We start from the raw sequence: 19252 nt of genomic DNA on the forward strand, positions 1-19252 counted from the left end.
TAACTCTTATTTCTCGTCTCATAACGCAGTTGTACGTTATAAGGGGGATCCAGAGTGTCAGCGGTTTATCCCAGAGAGAGGTCTCGACCCCGGCCGGCATTGCCCACCCACTCTAACACAGGCCATCAGTCTTCCCGTTCACCCAACCAGCTCGTTTATACTAGGCAGATGTTTTATGTCACACGAATACTGAAATTAGTTCTGTGACCGTTCACCTGTAGAGCTTGCTTTTTTTTAATCATTATTAGCGCAAGGTGGTAGAATGGTCTTGCATTCCGTCTGTGCGTAAATACCATGTTATAGTGATGGGTATGAGTGTAATTGCCGATTGAAATTTACAGCAAGAGCGGCTTATATAATTAGCAGTTTTGTACTCATGTGTGGGTGGCAGCGCAGAATGAGGATACTAAAGTGCACAAAAGCTGGTGGCTCGGAACAGCACCTCTCTTACGGATCAATACCGAATGTGCTCGTAAGTGGTCCTTCACCCTTAGCAGGTGGGTCGGCGAGGACGAGAGTCGTTCGTGATTCCTGTCTTATGTACATTATGACCGTCTGTCCTTTGTCCTGTAGTCTACTCGTGTTATTGTCTCTTAAACTTGAACTGAGCGTAACATTCTTTTTTACGGTTGCAGAGACTGCACGGACAAGTAATCGAATGCGCTAAACAAAGCTATATATATATATATATATATATATATATATATATATATATATATATATATATATATATAATTCGGGGTTAACCTACGTCTTGGTGAAACTTAGGTTCCCCAGGACATGGGTTAACCGAGTTTGTAACATGAGAGGGGTGAGGTCGTCGAGGGTGACCTGTGCCCAAATACCTTCGTGTTTTTTAATTTATTTGCTTGTCAGCTCAGTGGCACCTGCTATATATTTTGGTTCGTTCTATTTGTACATAGTCTTGATAGTGCCATTACACTAATGCGCTTGACAAAACAATGACAATGAATTTTCAGATTCCCTGTGGTTTTACCTGCATCGAATCATGTACACTCGCTAACTGTGTACCAATATATATATATATATATATATATATATATATATATATATATATATATATATATATATATATATATGGTGCAACGAGCGCTCAGTTTATGATAATGCCATACAACAGCAAGGATTCGAACCAAATACCATGTGTGGAAGCTGGGTGCATGGCTTAGTATATATATATATATATATATATATATATATATATATATATATATATATATATATATATATATATATACTGAGGATATTCCCTCAAAGGCCCAGTCCTCTGGGGGTTGGGCCATTTCTTTCGTCTGTTTCCTTGCGCTACCTCGCAAACGCGGGAGACAGCGACAAAGTATAAAAAATATATATATATATATATATATATATATATATATATATATATATATATATATATATATATATATATATATATATATTATATATTGTTACGAACGTGTGTGCGCCCACATGTTGTGAATATGTATGTGTGTGCCTTTGTGTATGTTGTTGCTGCTATTTCTTGTTAGGACGAGGATTAGGGTCTTCCTCTCTATCGGCTCGGATCTCATTTCCCTGACCGAGCCATCAGTCTTGATGATCCTGTTTGAAACCAGATGGCGTCCAGTCTATCAGCACTTGGACCCTCACCCGAGGCGTCAGGTCAAGTTGTGAAGTCCCACACACACACACACTAGGAGGCGTCAGGTCAAGTTGTGAGGTCACACACACACACACACACACACACTAGGAGTGCATGTCTTGAGAATTATCTTGAACTTGTGAGTGAGGTTTATGTTTTTACGCTTAAGACTCGTAAACAACCCGCTTAACCATGTAAAATATCTGCATGTATATTTGTCTGCAGTATTTGTTCATTTTTCCATTTGTTACATTAGTCAGAGAGCAGTTTTAAGTGCATGAAAAGGACCTCCAGTCTAACCACAGTAGGAAAATAGTTAGGTTACCCTGGATCGAATCCGCATTAATGGAAGAAGAGTTGATATATGTATATATACACACCACACAGCTAAGTTAATTAAACCCAACGCAGGATCTTCACATAGAATATTGTTTTTGTGATAAATTTTGATGAGTGACAACACATAGAGAAGATTTTGCCATGAGGTAAGGTTAGCGAGAAGTGAAGTATACACTGATTTTCCCTTCCTAAGTGTTTTAGTTAACCAAGACGTATCTGCTTGTCTCAACAGACCCTACGACCAGCATGCGTCCGATTACTTGGAAGAGGCAGCCAGCATGTCCATAGACCCGCGGGACGCGGAGTTGGTACGGGAGTCGTTACGGGTCTGGTATGGACTGCCTGCTGCTCCCAGCGCCGCTAGTGCGCATGAGTTTCACTCGCCAGTCACCCTCTTTTTGGTACTAGTCGTCGGCCTCTTGCACCGACTCATGCGACCGACTCTACCTCACCCCTCGTAAGTATCAGTGCATTTATATATATATATATATATATATATATATATATATATATATATATATATATATATATATATATATATATGTATGGTTGCGAGGCGTGGGCTATGGATAGAGATGTGCGCAGGAGGATGGATGTGCTGGAAATGAGATGTTTGAGGACAATGTGTGGTGTGAGGTGGTTTGATCGAGTAAGTAACGTAAGGGTAAGAGAGATGTGTGGAAATAAAAAGAGCGTGGTTGAGAGAGCAGAAGAGGGTGTTTTGAAATGGTTTGGGCACATGGAGAGAATGAGTGAGGAGAGATTGACCAAGAGGATATATGTGTCGGAGGTGGAGGGAACGAGGAGAAGAGGGAGACCAAATTGGAGGTGGAAAGATGGAGTGAAAAAGATTTTGTGTGATCGGGGCCTGAACATGCAGGAGGGTGAAAGGAGGGCAAGAAATAGAGTGAATTGGAGTCATGTGGTATACAGGGGTTGACGTGCTGTCAGTGGATTGAAGCAAGGCATGTGAAGCGTCTGGGGTAAACCATGGAAAGCTGTGTAGGTATGTATATTTGCGTGTGTGGACGTGTATATGTACATGTGTATGGGGGGGGGGGGGGGTTGGGCCATTTCTTTCGTCTGTTTCCTTGCGCTACCTCGCAAACGCGGGAGACAGCGACAAAGTATAAAAAAAAAAAAAAAAAATATATATATATATATATATATAAACCGAAGTGACCTATCACTCGCGATGTAACCTTATGGAAGTGGAATCGGGTAATATATACATATGAAAGAATGTATGTAATAACCTATTCAGTTATGGGGAGGGAGCTTTTTAAACTTGTGGTCCTCTAGTAATTTTGTATGGCGTCTGTATTAAGCATGTCTTGTCATCTTATTCCATTCATCCACCATTCATACTGAAAATGTACTTCAGTGTCTAAGCATGTCTTAAGTCATCTTATTCCATTCATCCACCACTCATATCATGAATGTGCTTCATTTATATTTAAAGTTACCTGCTAATTTCCTGTTTTATTCTCCGGATGATCTATCCCATCTCGATGTGTACGTCATCGATCGATGTTTTAAAAATTCAAAAGGTTGCTATCAGGTCATGCCTTACTCTTCTTTCTTCCAAGATGGGTAATCGTGGAACCTCTGGCCATTCCCTGTAACCCAGCTGATAATTTTGGTACCATGAATGACTGCTCTCTTCTGAACCATCTCTCTTAGTGTCTTTAGTTACGGTGACCATATTCTAGTTTTGGCAGTTTATATGATCAGAACAGCTTGCTGATACAGTTCTGATACTTGCTAACATAATTGGTCTCCTAAACCCCCGCTTTAAGGTAGGATTCTGGCATCTGTGTCCACTCTCAAGTCTCTCTAAAACAGATTCCCTGCTGAGGTCCATCCTTATCACATTCACTCGACTTGAGCTTCATCAACTATGTATCTGGCGAGCTTTGATGTTTGTCACGGTCCCATTCTAAGTTGATACAATGCTCCACGCTTCTCACTTTTCTTTGGCATTAGCATCATCTGCAAACATATTCAGGTGGGAGTCCATACCGTCTGGGAAGTCATTTACATAAATAAAGAGGAGTATTGGTTCCAGAATAGAATGCTGCTGCACTCCGCATATGACCTTAACCCATTTCGTGAAAGCCTTCTGCACAAATTTTCATTGTGATCCAGCTTAATATGTAAACTGCGGTAGTGTCGTAAGCTTCCTGGCAAGCCAGATACAAACGGTTCACCTAGCCTTCTCTTTTGTCAAAAAGTTCGCTTCCATAGAAATCTGGGTTTGGTACGAAACTCCCCAAAACCGTGATATCCCTTTCTTGGATAATGTTTCCTGTGCAGAAGGCCATCCGCTTACTTTCTGATCATGCTTTCAAAAAGCCTTACAAACTACAATGATTAGTGGGACCAGTCTTAGTAGTGACGAGTGCGTTCGTTCTTGTCTTGTTTCTTGTGGAAAAGTCCCTGCGTCGTACTTTACGTCTGTCAGCACTACAGGGTGTAATTCTAGTAGATTGTTAGACATTTTCCGGTACTATTTAGATTCGTGTTACTACGTAGACAAAGCATTAACCTCCCCCCCCCCCCAAAAAAAAGGTGTGCTCTTCTCATAATTCCGGCATTACGAAGCTCGCTAGGCTTAGATTTTTTTAAAGAAACACGACTGACTTTGTTTACATTTATTGTGACCAAATCAGGTAAAACTCGTTTTTTTTTTCACAAATTATGTAAAGCAGTATGCCTTGGACTGAGCACTCACAATTTAGTGAAGAAAATATAAAAATACTTGTACTAGGTATTCTCAGTTAAATCTAAACATATCGTACTGAGTGTTCACTTTCTGAACAGGCTACAAAAATACGTGACTGGGCATTCAGAAAGTGAAATATGATACAATCAATGACAAAAAGTAACTTAAATGTGAAAAAAAGTATTTGTACTGAGCATTGGGTTGAGAAAAACTAAAAAAATAAACCTTGTACTAAGTATTCACAAATAACTGCGACATTAATAGTAATAGGCATTGTAATAAACGTAAATTCCTTTTGCGAGAACATCAAAATTAAAGTGATGGATGCGGTATCTTATCTGCGTATCTTGCTGACACACTTTCCACCAACCACGAAGGAAAACTGTCCATGGGCATCACTGTTACTATCCTAAGCTGTTTTTCGAATTCACGAAAGAAGGCATCATACAGCTCTATTCCTGCAGCAGGGGGCATTTTATCAGCGAACATGAAGGTCCACATGTGGTGCGATAGGCCGTGCATGTTGGCAGCCAGGTAGGGGAAGCGGAAGCCCAGAGCGAGGGCATGCGTGGTCATCCCTCTCAACACGTCCGAACGCTTGATAAGCTTCACGAAATCCCTTGGTGGCGATTCCTTGAGACTCACTGGGTATGGCTCGGGGCCGACTTCTAGGCCAAGGGAATTCACATGACATGCAGACCCTTGCTGAAGGGCTTCGCCATACAGGACATGTTCCATAGGGACGAACAATCCACATGAAAGTCTCTCTCTTAGTAGTGTCGGTAGCATAGTGGGCATGGAAACATTTTCAGTAGCGTAGCGACGTTCCCTCACATCTGGATGAAGTCTTAGAATGGCTGCTGCAACTAAAGAGCAGTATAATTTACCATCTGCCCTTATACGGAGGTGCCGCTTCAAACGTGCCGTCACTTTACCAAAAATCTCTGGCGGGGTCTCGCTCACAAATCGCGCAAGCAGTGGACAAACTATCGTCATCCAAGGAGGAAACTTTTTAGGGTCAACTGATGGGAAAAGCTCTTGCGTGAGTCTCGCCACCGCCAGGGGGTTCCCAATCATGGTCACTTTTGTTTTATTTGAGTATTGGGTGCTCTCTTCCACTGTTTCCCGATCGTCTGGAGATGGACAACACACTATTCTTGATTCAAAATCCTTCATTGTTGGAGAACAGTTTATTTGCTTATCCTTACAAACATGATTGGAGTTACATTGTGTACGTTCATTTGGTTCAAGTACTCTTTCTAGACCCTTTGGGGGCTTTTGAAGGAAGCTTGTGTTTGTAACAATGTCTAACACTTCCGAGGAGTCTCCACCGCTACTCAGACTCATAGATTCCACACTGAAAGACTCACTAATCCTCCTCCTTTTTACACAATCCTCCATTGTTCACAACGCCAGTACTATTCAGCAGTAGGATAAGATTATCCCAGTGGCAGTCTTGTCCATCTTCATAGAACAACTCCACGTTTATCAACTTCACACACGAATCAGGAATAATTACATGTCCAGAGTTTTAAGCCGGGGAAATGCGGCTTTATTACTGGTGTCGGGCCTAGGGGGTGAGGGAGGAACCTGCCGTCCCGCGCACCGCGTCCACCAACAGCATAACCCTCACCTCTCATTCATTAGGGCTGATGTTCATTCGAGCTCCACAGCACTTTAGAGCATAAGTCTATGGACTTTTCACTTCCTTCATTTGGTGTCTGTAGTGTAGCACCCGATTCATTCATGGCACAAAGTGCAACACTCATTTGTCAAGGCACACACACCACTTTTCATCCGATATCCAATATCCAATACAAGAGTCCCGCTCTCAGCTGATGGAATAACACTCGCCCTTAGTCTACTTGCTTCATAGAACGGCATCTCCACTTTGTAACTTTGATATGAATTTGCATCACCGTTAACTGTGACGGAACATCACATGCGATTGTTAAGCCTGCTGCGAGACTAGGCACCCATTTGCTTCCTCTCTCCCGCCAGAACTGATACACCGTTGTCATGGCGGGCTCACGAGGAGATGCACGTTGCCATTCACCTTTTATAATGATTTTGAGACTGGAGGAAGGTTACGGATTTCATTACGGGAGGGAAAATTATATTTCAAACTAGTTTTAAGATTCAAACTGAAGTTTTTTTATATTTCCTTCCCGCTTACTTTCTGTAGAATTATTATATTACAAGCCGGCAACTTTACCCCAAAGCTTGAGCGGCGGACGTAGGAGGAATTAATACGTAGATGGTTTTAAACATTTTATAAGGTTAACGCTTGGCAGTGGTGAGGTATAGCTCTTTTTCTGGGTAGATATTAGGTTTTTGTAAATTCATATTTATATTATGATATGGCATCGTTAGTTGTACTTACATTAATTACTTTTGTATTTGAATTAATTTTAGTTTAATGACGGAGATCTAAAGAAAATGTTTATTTAATTATGCCGCGAGTCAATTACAGGGATCAACTGAAAAATCGCCACCCCAATTTGCTCACCTGAAGATTAAGATTTACCCAGTCCAGTTTACTCCCCTGAAGAAGCGCCACCGCAAGTTAGTCTAGTTGATTAACTGCCTATTCACACTAGTTTTACTTTATTACTAAGACAAGTTTAGGTTGAGGTAGGTTAGGGAAGGCTAAACGAGGGTAGGTTTGATTAGGGTAAGATAAGAGTACTCGGTTGAAGATTCGCCTTACCTGGATTAACCCACTCCCATGCTGCTGGGGAAAGGGGTGACTTCCTGTGATCCAAAAGCAGAATTTGGTCGTCGGTGCAATACTAATACCGCTTCTCTCCTCAGTGTCCGTTCAGCAAGGTGATGCAAAGAAGATAATTTTCGTCCTTCGTTGTCACAAGTCCCTAGAAGACACAAGTAACAGGTCAGCTTTGAGCAGGATGTTTATGTAAGCAGGTCATACATCAGCACAAGTCTCCGTCAACAAGATGTCAGCAAGATGCATGGCGCTCACAGGCAGGAGCCTTCATAGTGCCCTGATTGATACGGCACATGTAGGGCATGCTGTAGCATTTTGGGGGGCCCCTCCACCCATTAAATGCCCAACTGAAGCACGAGCTGTGCGAGAGAGAGAGAGAGAGAGAGAGAGGGGGGGGGGGGTTCGTGGACATGACTTTGGTAAAATTAGCATATTTAAGATGTCTGAGACAGCACTTCTTGCTTTCTGAAGGGACTAGGGGGCCCCTTCAGCGGTCGGGGCCCTAAGCTCTAGGCGTATAGGAAGAGCCAGCCTTATATCATCCCCTGACAGGAACATAAAGCGAAAGTACTCATTATTAAGGGAACATGATAGTTTCAGCATAATTTATACTTAGACACCAACGTTCTTGGTCACTATTTTCCTTAATTGAAAGACTGAGTGTTCCCCTGACAATTTGGGCTATTCAGAATTTGTAAAATTGCTGCATGTAGTCTGTATGACCTTAATTTTGAAAGAATTTAAATTAGGGAACAACTGGGACATATGAAAGTGTCAGAATCTGAAAACTATAGTTTTTTGTAAAGTGATTCAGGAAACACGTTTCCAAGATATTGCCTAAGTTTTATCATGCCAGCAGCACCTGCTTCACAGGATAGCAATCATACCGTGAAGCTGTTTTGATGGGCCTATATAATATGCCGAGGCGAGGTTAGAAGGGTGTATTTGCATGTGTTATGCATTAATTTATTACTTGTATATATATATATATGTAATTGGATTAAGAGTGTATATACATGTCATTAGGGATGTAACTAACCTAAAGTGACGAACATAATCATACCCTTAAATGAAATTTGTCCAATTAGGGATTGTAGTTATGCCTTTATCGCAATGCAGGTTGAGCTTTCAGGGGAAATGAACAAAGTATTTTTCTCATCCGTCCTATATAAATGAATCTTAAAGCAGTTTTGTACTCAGCATTTTGGTCCAGTGCTGCCAACAAAAACGTATGCATCTAGTAATGTACTTCATTAGTTATCTTTGGAAACTTTTGATGGAGAACTATTTGAAAAAAAAATCTACAGGGTCAGCTGCAGATTTGTAGGTAGCTTAAATGAAGAAAAGTGTGTGATGCATATAATAAGACAAATATGTACAGGCATTACAATGAAATGTCATATGGGGATATATTTTTTCTTCAAAATTTTGTGTATTCAAACAAGGCTGTTCACCTTACTCGTACATCTTTTGACTGTCCTATATGTTGCACGTAAGTTCCCTCAAAAACCCAACTCTGAGCCAGGCTAGAAGGGTCTCCACTGTCCCTGTGAATCAGCAGTGAATGTAGATGATACATTCTGAATGTATAATTAAAATGAAGCCATTTGAACATGGTCACCAAATGGTATGGAAGGGACCTTCTTAAATATTTACTTTAGGAATTTTTCAAGTTAAATTGGGTTGGGTTGGTGACATAAATATAAATCATCAAAATTGCTGCCAATTTAACAACAAAAAAATGGGATGGCTTAATTTAGTTATGTGGTTATTTTTAAAAACTTGTATGACATTTTTCTTTGGTTAGCAGTTTTTTCTGGGGAAGCTGCCTTCCTAAGCCATCTTGGTAAAACTTTACTTGTCCCATATAAGCTATTTTATTATTAAATCAGGTTAGGTAATTTTTATTTTGTAAGTTCATCTTTAAATACGTAATTGAAGGCTCTGTCCCGTAATATAAATGATACTGATTGCATGAAAATTGTTGACTAATTGCTTTTTTTATGCAGGTTTTAACCGCAGATGAAACCAATTGGAACAGTGTATCATCTGTATCTTTATTGGAGAAAAAAACTCCAGCAAATCTTGTCGTTCACTTTATGCCTTTTCCACCACTTCCAATGACTTATTACATGAGAACATAACAAGATGTATGCTGTAGGAAATTGCCCAAGACATTTAAGGTATATGAAGGGTATAATTAATTAATATTGTGTAAACACAAAAGATGGTAATGTTATACCATTTCATGAGTATAAATGTTCATCTTATTACATGCAGGGAAGAAGGAAAATTATGGTTGTATTTATAGTATCCCAGTCACCCAACTTGAAAATGTTAAAAGTTATATTCCCCAGAAAACATTTCACAAAATGAAGTTGGATCCTGAGCAGGAATTACATTTTAAGAGATTTGTAATGATTTAGATGGTGTTAAAATGCATCCCACCATATAACCTAATCAATGTAGTTCATCACATAATGTATGAAAGTTTCTCCAGGTATGTAGAAAAATAGAAAAATGTAGATATCTTAATGTATAGTATGTAAGGTTAACTATTCCATTTATAATGGAAATTTATTCTAAGTAAACAAATAACTGTTATTTCATAAATCTCTGTTGGCATTGCATTGTTACTTAATAGAACCTCTACAAAATGGATAAGATGTATGTAATTAAGGCAAATGTCAATTGAAGGTTAGTCATATCTGTGCCATACTTCATGAATAGGATGTGATGTGGAAAAAAATACATAAGAATCGATTACGAGTTAGATAATCAAGGCTAAAAATAGTAACTCCGTCATGATACCATTGTAACAAAGCATATTATCATTGTATATATTATTACTGTTACTTTATCATTGTATATCTCTTAATCTCTTTTGATGGTAAAAAAGTAACTCAAAATTCATGGGGGGGAGGGGGGGTTATAGTCTTTGTGGATATTAATAATACCCAGAGGTATATATTGAGCCATTCACACTAATGCAGGCATTGCAGAAAATCTATAGAATATGTAGATAATTATTTGCCCAAGAACTATTAGGATAGTTATTTTTTTCTGTTTTCTGTAACTGTCATTGTTTCTAATGTACAATGACTGATTTTTGAATGTCAGTAAATTCACCCAATTGGGCAAATAATTTTCAACATATTCTATAGATTTTCTGCAATGCTTGCATTAATGTGAATGGCTCAATGTATACCTTTGGATATTATTAATATCCACAACGACTATGTAAAATAAAAGGAGTATCCTAAGTACACACACCTGAAGGCAAGACTTTCAGCTGATGTCTGCCTCACAAATCCGTATAGAAGGACCCAAGAACTATATGCAGACATCAGCTGAAAGTCTTGCCTTCAGGTGTGTGTACTTAGGATACTCCTTTTATTTAATATCGTCTTTGTGGATATTAATAATATCCAAAGGTATACATTGAGCCATTCACATTAATGCAGGCATCGCAGAAAATCTATAGAATATGTAGATAATTATTTGCCCAAGAACTATTAGGATAGTTCTTTTTTTTCTAACTGTTTTCTGTAACTGTCATTGTTTCTAATGTACAATGACTGATTTTTGAATGTCAGTAAATTCACCCTATTGGCGTCCATGACAATAATGGTATGTGGTGATGCAACCCAGTTGTTACATGTTGTGACATTGTACTTTCAATTGTCCATTGTTGCGCACGCTCCACTTCCTGACTTCAACCCTATGATCAGAAGCTAGCTATGCATGAATAATATTTCATGGTCTTTTGTTACTGAAGGGAATTTGATGTATCAGTAAGTACCTTGTGCTTTGTTTTTATAATCAGTGGGCTCTTGAAAGATATTATTGGCATATTTTGAATTGCCATAAAACACCTGCAAAGTCAATGAATTTTGAAGATGTATATAGTATATTTAATGAATTTGTGGGTGTTTGACATAAAAGTTGATGTAGATATTGAATGGAAAGTGAGCGTGTGCGTGGGTGGTGAGTGCCCCACATTGGGGCGTTGACTGTAGGCCCATACTATATACCTCAGGATTGTCGGGGCCACACACATATAACACACATACACACAACAAACTTCATGTGACTTTATTATTTGTTCATGCATGGATTTTTCATGGCATGTTATTATGTCCTTTTTGTGAGCTAAATATTATCTCAAAATCTACATAAGACCTAAAAGGAATGTTATTTTCCCAGGAAAGGCAAAATTAAGCAAAATATATATATATCCCTGGGGATAGGGGAGAAAGAATACTTCCCACGTATGCCCTGCGTGTCGTAGAAGGCGACTAAAAGGGGAGGGGGGTTGGGGGAACAGAGAAGGGGGCCAGGTGAGGATATTCCTTCAAAGGCCAAGTCATCTGTTCTTAACGCTACCTCGCTGACGCGGGAAATGGCGAATAGCTTGAATTATATATATATACATCCCTTAAAATCCAAGTGTAATGTAGAATGGAAACCTAGTTGAGAACCTCATGTATTTGATGATGGAGATTACTCAAGGGTACCATGGAAGATGTATGCTGCAGGTAATTTGTTTCTCAGCTGTACATGTGAAATGGGTTGTTCTTATTCGATGTGAATGTACTAAATGTCCTATCAGTTCTCAAGGTATTTATGTTTGCAGAAACCAGTTTTATGAATGAGGAAGGAAAGGAGCTACTTTGAATGAAATGGTAGTGGGAGGGGGATTTTTGGAAAAAATTTGGACGATTCATTGTAGTCTACCTGCCTTTCCCTTTTCATGAAATATTTATATGTTTGCAGTGAGGTTTAGGATTGGGTTTCTGATCCATTATGATAATTTTAGGCTACAGCATTTGTTGTGCCTTTTAGAAGCTATGTTGTGAACAATTGTTAATTTTATTAATCTTAGAATAATTAGTCATTCTAAATATATTACTGCAGTTCAGGGATATCCAACTTGTTGGATTGAGAGAGGATTCCATCTAAAAAGTGAGGCTTTGTTATGGATATATGAAAACAAAACCCTGGAATTCTTGTTATATAATATTCAACCACAGTACATGAAGAGGACATTGTAACATATTTTATACGAGTAAATTTGTTGTAAAGATTATTGTTTAATGTGTAATTCTTTATTAGTTAATGTAATTAATCATTCATAGTAAAACCATAAAATCTTGTTGATTTCCTTTTCCTTAATGCTGGTTATGGTGCTTATGTACCTGTGACCTATATATTAAATGAATATGGGCTGTTGAATGTGCTACTTTTCTGTCCTGTTCATGAAATTTAGCAGTGCATGTTTAACCAAACACATGATTGACTGACCTTTCATTGCAATGACATGAATTACCTGAATTAAAGGCCAGGTTATCATACCCAGGGTCTAACCACAAAGGGTAACAAGTTTTACCCTAAATTTTAACATCAGTTATTGAACACATTTGAATGGGAACATCATAGGAATGCTCCAAGTTACAAAATCATTTATTAGCTCCCTGGGTCATACTGCTGCACCAAACAATTGGCAGCTTACCTTGGGGAACAACCTGTGTCAGTAGCAGTCATCCATGGGATTCTTTACTTTCCATCATAGCATTTATATATGATGCTTCATCTCCCATGGTCCCCTTTGTTTTTAGCAGGAACTGAGGAATATAGCTGCTCTGTACAGTAAACTGAAAAATAAGATGCCTTATAAATGAGAACTGTACAGTTTTACAAAATTTTGGTTATTACAAAGTTTACTTTTAAACCTATGGCTTGTAGATTCAAACCATTATTCTTTAAAAGTGGTTGCTCAACATGCATTACTTTAAGGCATCAGCTTGCTTTAGCATGAAAACCATTACACCATGCTTGCTATGAGTTGCAAGCCCAATTTTGTCCCCTCATATTGCAGGATCTTCTTAATTAGAATGGCATCAAAGAGCACAAATGGGGCCAAGTGAGGATTTTCCCTCTTGGGCTGAGCCCAAGAGGGAAAATCCTCACTTGGCCCCCTTCTCTTCCTTCTTTTGGAAAATTAAAAAACTGGAGGGGGGATTTCTAGTCCCCCACTTCCTCCCCTTTCAGTCACCCTCTATGACACGGATGTGAGGGAAGTATTCTTTCTCCCCCATCCTCAGGGATTATATATATATATAAATATCCCTGGGGATAGGGGAGAAAGAATACTTCCCATGTATTCCCTGCATGTCGTAGAAGGCGATTGAAAGGGAAGGGAGCGGGGGGCTGGAAATCCTCCCGTTTTTTTTTTCTTTTTCCAAAAGAAGGAACAGAGAAGGGGGCCAGGTGAGGATATTCCCTCAAAGGCCCAGTCCTCTGTCTTAATGCTACCTCGCTAATGCGGGAAATGGCGAATAGTATAAAAGAAAAATATATATACATATATATATATTTCATTTTCTTATACTTAATCGTTGTTCCCCACATCAGCGAGGTAGATGAAGAATGGCCCATCCACTCATATACACACACACGTGCATGTGTGTGCGTGTTGGATTCAAACCTATGTGCCCAACCCTGGGTGGCCCATGAAAATGTCAAGGTCAGGAATGCTGAATGTTGTGGGGGTGTTTCTGTGAAGATTGTGACCATTTTTACGGGTCTTGTGAAGGTTAGAAGGAAGAGATTTGGCATAAGGAAGGATGGCAATGTAAAGTGTTGGCAAGCAAGAAGAATCAAAAGGAATGCAAGGAATATGAAAGGATGACACAGTTTAGATGAAAGTGCAGTAGTGTGTGAATGGGGTGCTTAAAATATTTAGATATGGACTGTTGCAAGAAAAAAGTAGAAGGCATATGGTGTATTGCTTGAATGTACCACAAAAAATTCAGCAGAGGAGGGAAGAATATAAAATGTGTAAATGGAATGTTAAGAAGCCAATAGAAAAAGGCAAAGGAAGAGATGAAAATTTTGGATGAAAGTTAGAGTGAAATTTTTCAAAGAAACTACCAGAAGGAGTTGAAAAAATAAAAAGGTGAATGTAAGAGTAGAAAAGCAAAAGTGATAGGTAAGAAAGGGGACTTGCTGAATCAAAAGGAGTGAAAGGAAGATGGAATGAGTATTTAAGAAATAATGAATGTGGGAGGTGAGGCAGTAGTTGTTACATGCATGAGTATGAAGGAAGGAAAAGGATACCAGTGCAAGGGCCTATAGGAAGGGAGGTAAAAATGGAAATAAGTTGAAAGTAGGAAAGGCACCTGGAATGGATGGGATTACAGCAGAAATGTTGAGGGGTGGAAGACAAAGTATATGTAATTAAGCATGGAAGCAAAAGAATGTGCCTTAGGATTTGGTTGAAAGCTATTAATGTCCCATTATTCAAAGGAAAAGGTGCCAAGGATGTATGTAGGAATACATGGGAATCAGTCTGTTAAGTATACCAAGAAAAGTGTATGCAAGAATGTTGACTGATAGAGTGATGGAAGTGACTGAATACAGAATAAGCAAGGAGGGAGTTTTAAGAAAGGCAGGGGATGTGTGGGTCAGATTTCTGCAAAAGGCAAGACTATGTAAGCAGCTTTTATGTATCTGGTGAAAGCATATGACAAAGTCAAGTAGCATGCTTTACAGGACATGTGAAGGATATATGGAGGAGGGGTACAACAGCTGGATAGTGAGAGCCTTCCGTAGAGGAGCAAATGCATGTGTACGAGTGGATGGTGCGTTGAATGAAGTTTCATATGGGTATGAAGCAGGGCTGTGTGATGTCACCATGGCTTTTTAACATATGTATGGATGACGTGATAAGAGATGAAAGAAAACTAGGGAGAGGGAGTGTGGTGGTGAAGTATAGTGGCTAGCAACAAGAAACAGAGTACAAGAGAAAAACGGCAGAAGAATGTGTGGAATGGTGTATGCAAGGGAAGCATGCACGCTGTGGCCAACCACTTGATGCAAGTTCCCAAAGGGAATGGTCATCAGAGATATAAAAATTAAAGCTGTCCTGAAGCTCAAAAAAGCTTCTCATGACTGAAAAGACAAGGGTTTGGACAGAAAAGAGAAAAGGAAGCACTAACCCTGCAACCTCCCCCAGAGATTTGGGCCGGCTGGGAGAATATTTCAACCTAATACAGAATGACTGAAAGTGGTAATGTACCCCTTGATATGTTTGTAAGAAATCAGAATGATTTCCTTTATTTTCTTTGTATTTGTAGTTTCAATTGTATTAATTTTGTTGTACTGCAAAATTATAACAGAAGGAGATTGAAACACATACAAGCATTTTAGAAATACAGTTGATTACTTTATTACTGTCACTGTCACACTTCTTAAGTTGCTTATAATGTACTATTTATAATTATTCTTAATTTTCTATAAACTATTTTAAACTATATGCATATGTTATTAAATATTTGAACATCTATCTATCTATCCATATCTCTGATGTCCATTCCCTTTGGGAACTCCCTCTAGGAGGTGGCCATGGCAGAAGCCACTGAAAACACTGTGCGAGAGATTCCCTCTGCCAGTGGCCTGTTAAGTTTGGCACTAAAAGCTGAGAAGCAGCACTCAGGTTCAACAGTTATGGAAACTCTTTTGCCATGGCCATCCCTTGAGGGAGTTCCTAAAGGGAATGGGCATCAGTGATATAGATAGACATGTGTTCAAATATTTAATAACATACCAATATTGTTTTATAATAATTAAAAGAAAACTGACAATATTTATAAATAGTACATTATAAGAAACATAAGAAGTACGACTGATAGTAATAAAGTAAGTGATAAGCCTTCGTTCATATTGTACAGATCAGAAATTTAATAAAAGACAAAGTATATTTTGCTATCAATGAAACTGTACCTGTTACACCAAAGGTGACATTATTTATATCAGCTTTGTATTTGGTTGATCTGAGAGCTATGCATGCAACACTAACTTCATTAAGACTACTCCTATAATTTGACTTGACAAAGTTCATTACTGAAAACAATGATTCGCATGAATGTATACCTGAAAATGCTGATAATACCACCAATGGTACATTGTTCAAAGTTTCAGAAAAGTAATTCCAGCATTTCAGAACTACATTTTTTACAATTTTTTATCCTATATTAATCTATCTATTTATATCTCTGATGCCTGTTCCAACTGGAACTCCCTCAAAGGGGTGGCCACAGCAACAGAGTCTCCATAACTAAAAAAAAAAACTCCAATGCCGCTTCTTAGCCTTTAGTGCCTCACTATTAACAGGCCACTGGCAGAGGGCAAGTCTAGCACAGTGCTTGCAAAGGCTCTTGCCTAATGTTTCTAAGGATTACCTCTATCAAATGCTCCCACCTACGACTTCTACCTGATGCTCCTGCCTAAATGTTCCTACCTACTACTAACTACTACCATTTTGGCAAAAAGGCAGGGCTAGCACAAAGTGCTCACTGAAGGAAAATCTAGTCATAAAGAATGAGCTGCACAAGTTAAATGTTGTCAAGTGCTACATATAACAAGGAGGGATTGTGTTTGTGGACAGGATGCCAGAAGTCCACATGTAAGTGAGAGATAAAGAAAAGACAGCTACCTAGGCCATAGGAGTGTAACTTGACAACCACTAAAGTGCTGGCTCACTAAGCAGATGTCACAAACCCTCCCAATACCCAGACAGGCAGTACTGGTAATATACCTCCCTGGTTGCTGGCTGCCACCCAACTACTTCCTACTGCCTATATTAATCAGTATTCATATCATGATAACCATATTATTAAAATAATACTACAAAGGTTAAATCATCCCACACTTGAAATGGCATTCTGATGTAAAAGATGGTCTTCACTTTCTTCATCCTTCGGTACTGTCCTCATGTGTGCATCACCTAAAAGAAATTAATATGAAATTAGATACTGACAGCGATATTACATGGATCTGAGTCATGAATTAACTATAAATGATAAAACCATCTACAAATATTGTGATACCTGGATATACAACATTCACCTTTCAACCATTTCTCAAACTGTGTTATAAGAATGTTCCTAGAGTTCCTGTGACCTCGGCACCATCTTGATACTGGGCTACATCTTAATGAGGCAGGAAATATAGAAATGTATTCTATTACATGCAATGAATTTAAATTTACACTATCATGAAAGGAATATGAAATTCATACTATATTATAATTTTGGCATTTTAGAGTTAACAAGAAAATTTTGTACGATACTGAATTTCGACATTACCTATGTTAATGAACCTATGTTAATGAATCAGTGTTGCCAAAAAATTTAAGATGTACCTTGTACAGTTTTAATCATCGCAATAAGATTTTTTTTTATACTTGATTGCAATTTCCAGCATAAACAAGGTAAAGTCAGGGACAAACAAGAAAAGGCTACATCCACTCACATTCTCTAGCTGTCATATAGTACAATGCACTAAAAAGCTCCCTATCCACAACCAGGCCTCTCAGAACTTTCCAAGGTTTACCCAAGGCACTTGACATGCCCTGGTTCAGTCCACTGACAGCACATTGAACCTAGTATACCACATTATTCCAACTCTAACCTTTGCATGCCTTTCACCCTCCTGCACATTCAGGCCTCGATCGCTCAAAATCTCTTTCTCTCCATCCTTCCATCTCCATTTTGGTCTACCCGCTCTCCTTGTTCCCTCCAATTATCATATATGTATCCTCCTTGTCAACCTTTCCTCACTTCTCCATGTCTAAACCATTTCAGCACATCTTCAGCTCTCTCCACCACACTCTTTTTATTACCACACATCTCTCTTACCCTTTCATTGCCTACTCGATCAAACCACCTCACACCACATATGGTCTTCAAACACTTCATTTTCAACACATCCACCCTCCTCCGCATACCCTTACCTATAATTAACCCAAGCCTCATATACATTAAATATGGCTGGGACGAATACATCTTCAACCATACCCAGATTTGCCCTCCCAGATAATAGGCCAATAACCCATCCAGTTAAACGATAAAAGCATGAACGTGTAAGAAGCTGAAAAGGCTAGGTGGGAAATACAAACCCAGTTTGTATAGTACAAATAAATGCCCAGATTTCTGGCCATGAGTGAGGACAGACACAAGGCAATACCCGAAAGGTACCCAGTACTTCATAAAGGATTGCAGCGATCAAACGGTCTTTGTCATACCTAAAAGTGGGTAGACACTTATTCCATAAACTGTTACAAAGTTAGTTCATTACACAAGATTACAGTCATATTATTAAGTTTAACGAACAGATGCAAAAAGTGATCTTAAAATTTCACATATTAACAGTAAGGTGCCATTTTTTTACTGGATTTTTTTTAGCTACCTCTCCCTAAGTGACTATTTTTTCAATTTATGATGGTGATCTCGTTCGTCCTCAAATCTCTTTAGACAGTTCACATACTTAATATTACCAAAGGCTTATTAAGTTCATATATATAATATCACCAAAAACCACAGCTCCAGTAGTACCTATAGCCTACACAGAATTTTGCAGATATCTTTTAGTCTGCTGACCTCATTATATTCTCCATGTACTACATGTTTAACTTTTCATATTTCATTCGGAAAGAAAATGTTTCAACAAAAGCCTATATGCATCCAAGAGATCTGTTAGTTCCTTCCTAATTACAGTTTTGAGCCCTTTCATTAATGATCCGATGTTGTTTTCAACAGCTTTAGTAAGTGCTAAAGTATCATCCTTAACATGCTCCAGGAAGCTATGAGGGAACACATGATAATTTGATCTGAATCTCCTGACTAATAATGTGTGAAAATTTGACTTGAGACAAACGTCATATTCTAATATCAGGGTGTTTAGAGCAAGAAAAGAGGACAAAAACTCGAAGATGCTTACTTCCCCCTTATCCTCGAAACTAATAATGATATAT

At 38.7% G+C, this 19252-nt stretch overlaps 2 protein-coding genes across 6 annotated transcripts in view; one reads left to right on the top strand and one right to left on the bottom strand.

The window, feature by feature from the left end:
* The window catches only part of LOC139758786 (metalloprotease TIKI1-like), a 276929-nt gene extending 264338 nt beyond the window's left edge, over positions 1-12591 (top strand). For both annotated transcript variants that reach the window (XM_071680588.1, XM_071680589.1), the window contains 2 exons: positions 2217-2441; positions 7524-12591. In XM_071680588.1, coding sequence (XP_071536689.1) covers positions 2217-2441; positions 7524-7542 — 244 coding nt within the window. In that variant the 3' untranslated portion in view covers positions 7543-12591. The remainder of the gene's footprint in view (positions 1-2216; positions 2442-7523) is intronic.
* The window catches only part of LOC139758787 (uncharacterized), a 43495-nt gene that overhangs the window by 11035 nt on the left and 13208 nt on the right, over positions 1-19252 (bottom strand). Inside the window, exons 3-5 of one of the 4 annotated variants that reach the window (XR_011714920.1) lie at positions 17150-17224; positions 12950-13091; positions 7420-7582 (exon numbers count right to left, since the gene is read on the bottom strand). Coding sequence is in view for 2 of the 4 variants with exons in the window: in XM_071680590.1 (XP_071536691.1) it covers positions 5022-6110 (1089 nt within the window). In the remaining 2 variants the exon portion in view is untranslated. Of the gene's footprint in view, positions 1-4623; positions 7583-12949; positions 17225-19252 lie in introns of those variants that run through there. The other 3 variants (XM_071680590.1, XR_011714919.1, XM_071680591.1) reach the window with 3 other exon arrangements.

The sequence above is a fragment of the Panulirus ornatus genome, chromosome 31, assembly GCF_036320965.1.
Source record: "Panulirus ornatus isolate Po-2019 chromosome 31, ASM3632096v1, whole genome shotgun sequence".
Classification (NCBI taxonomy): Eukaryota; Metazoa; Arthropoda; class Malacostraca; order Decapoda; family Palinuridae; genus Panulirus; species Panulirus ornatus.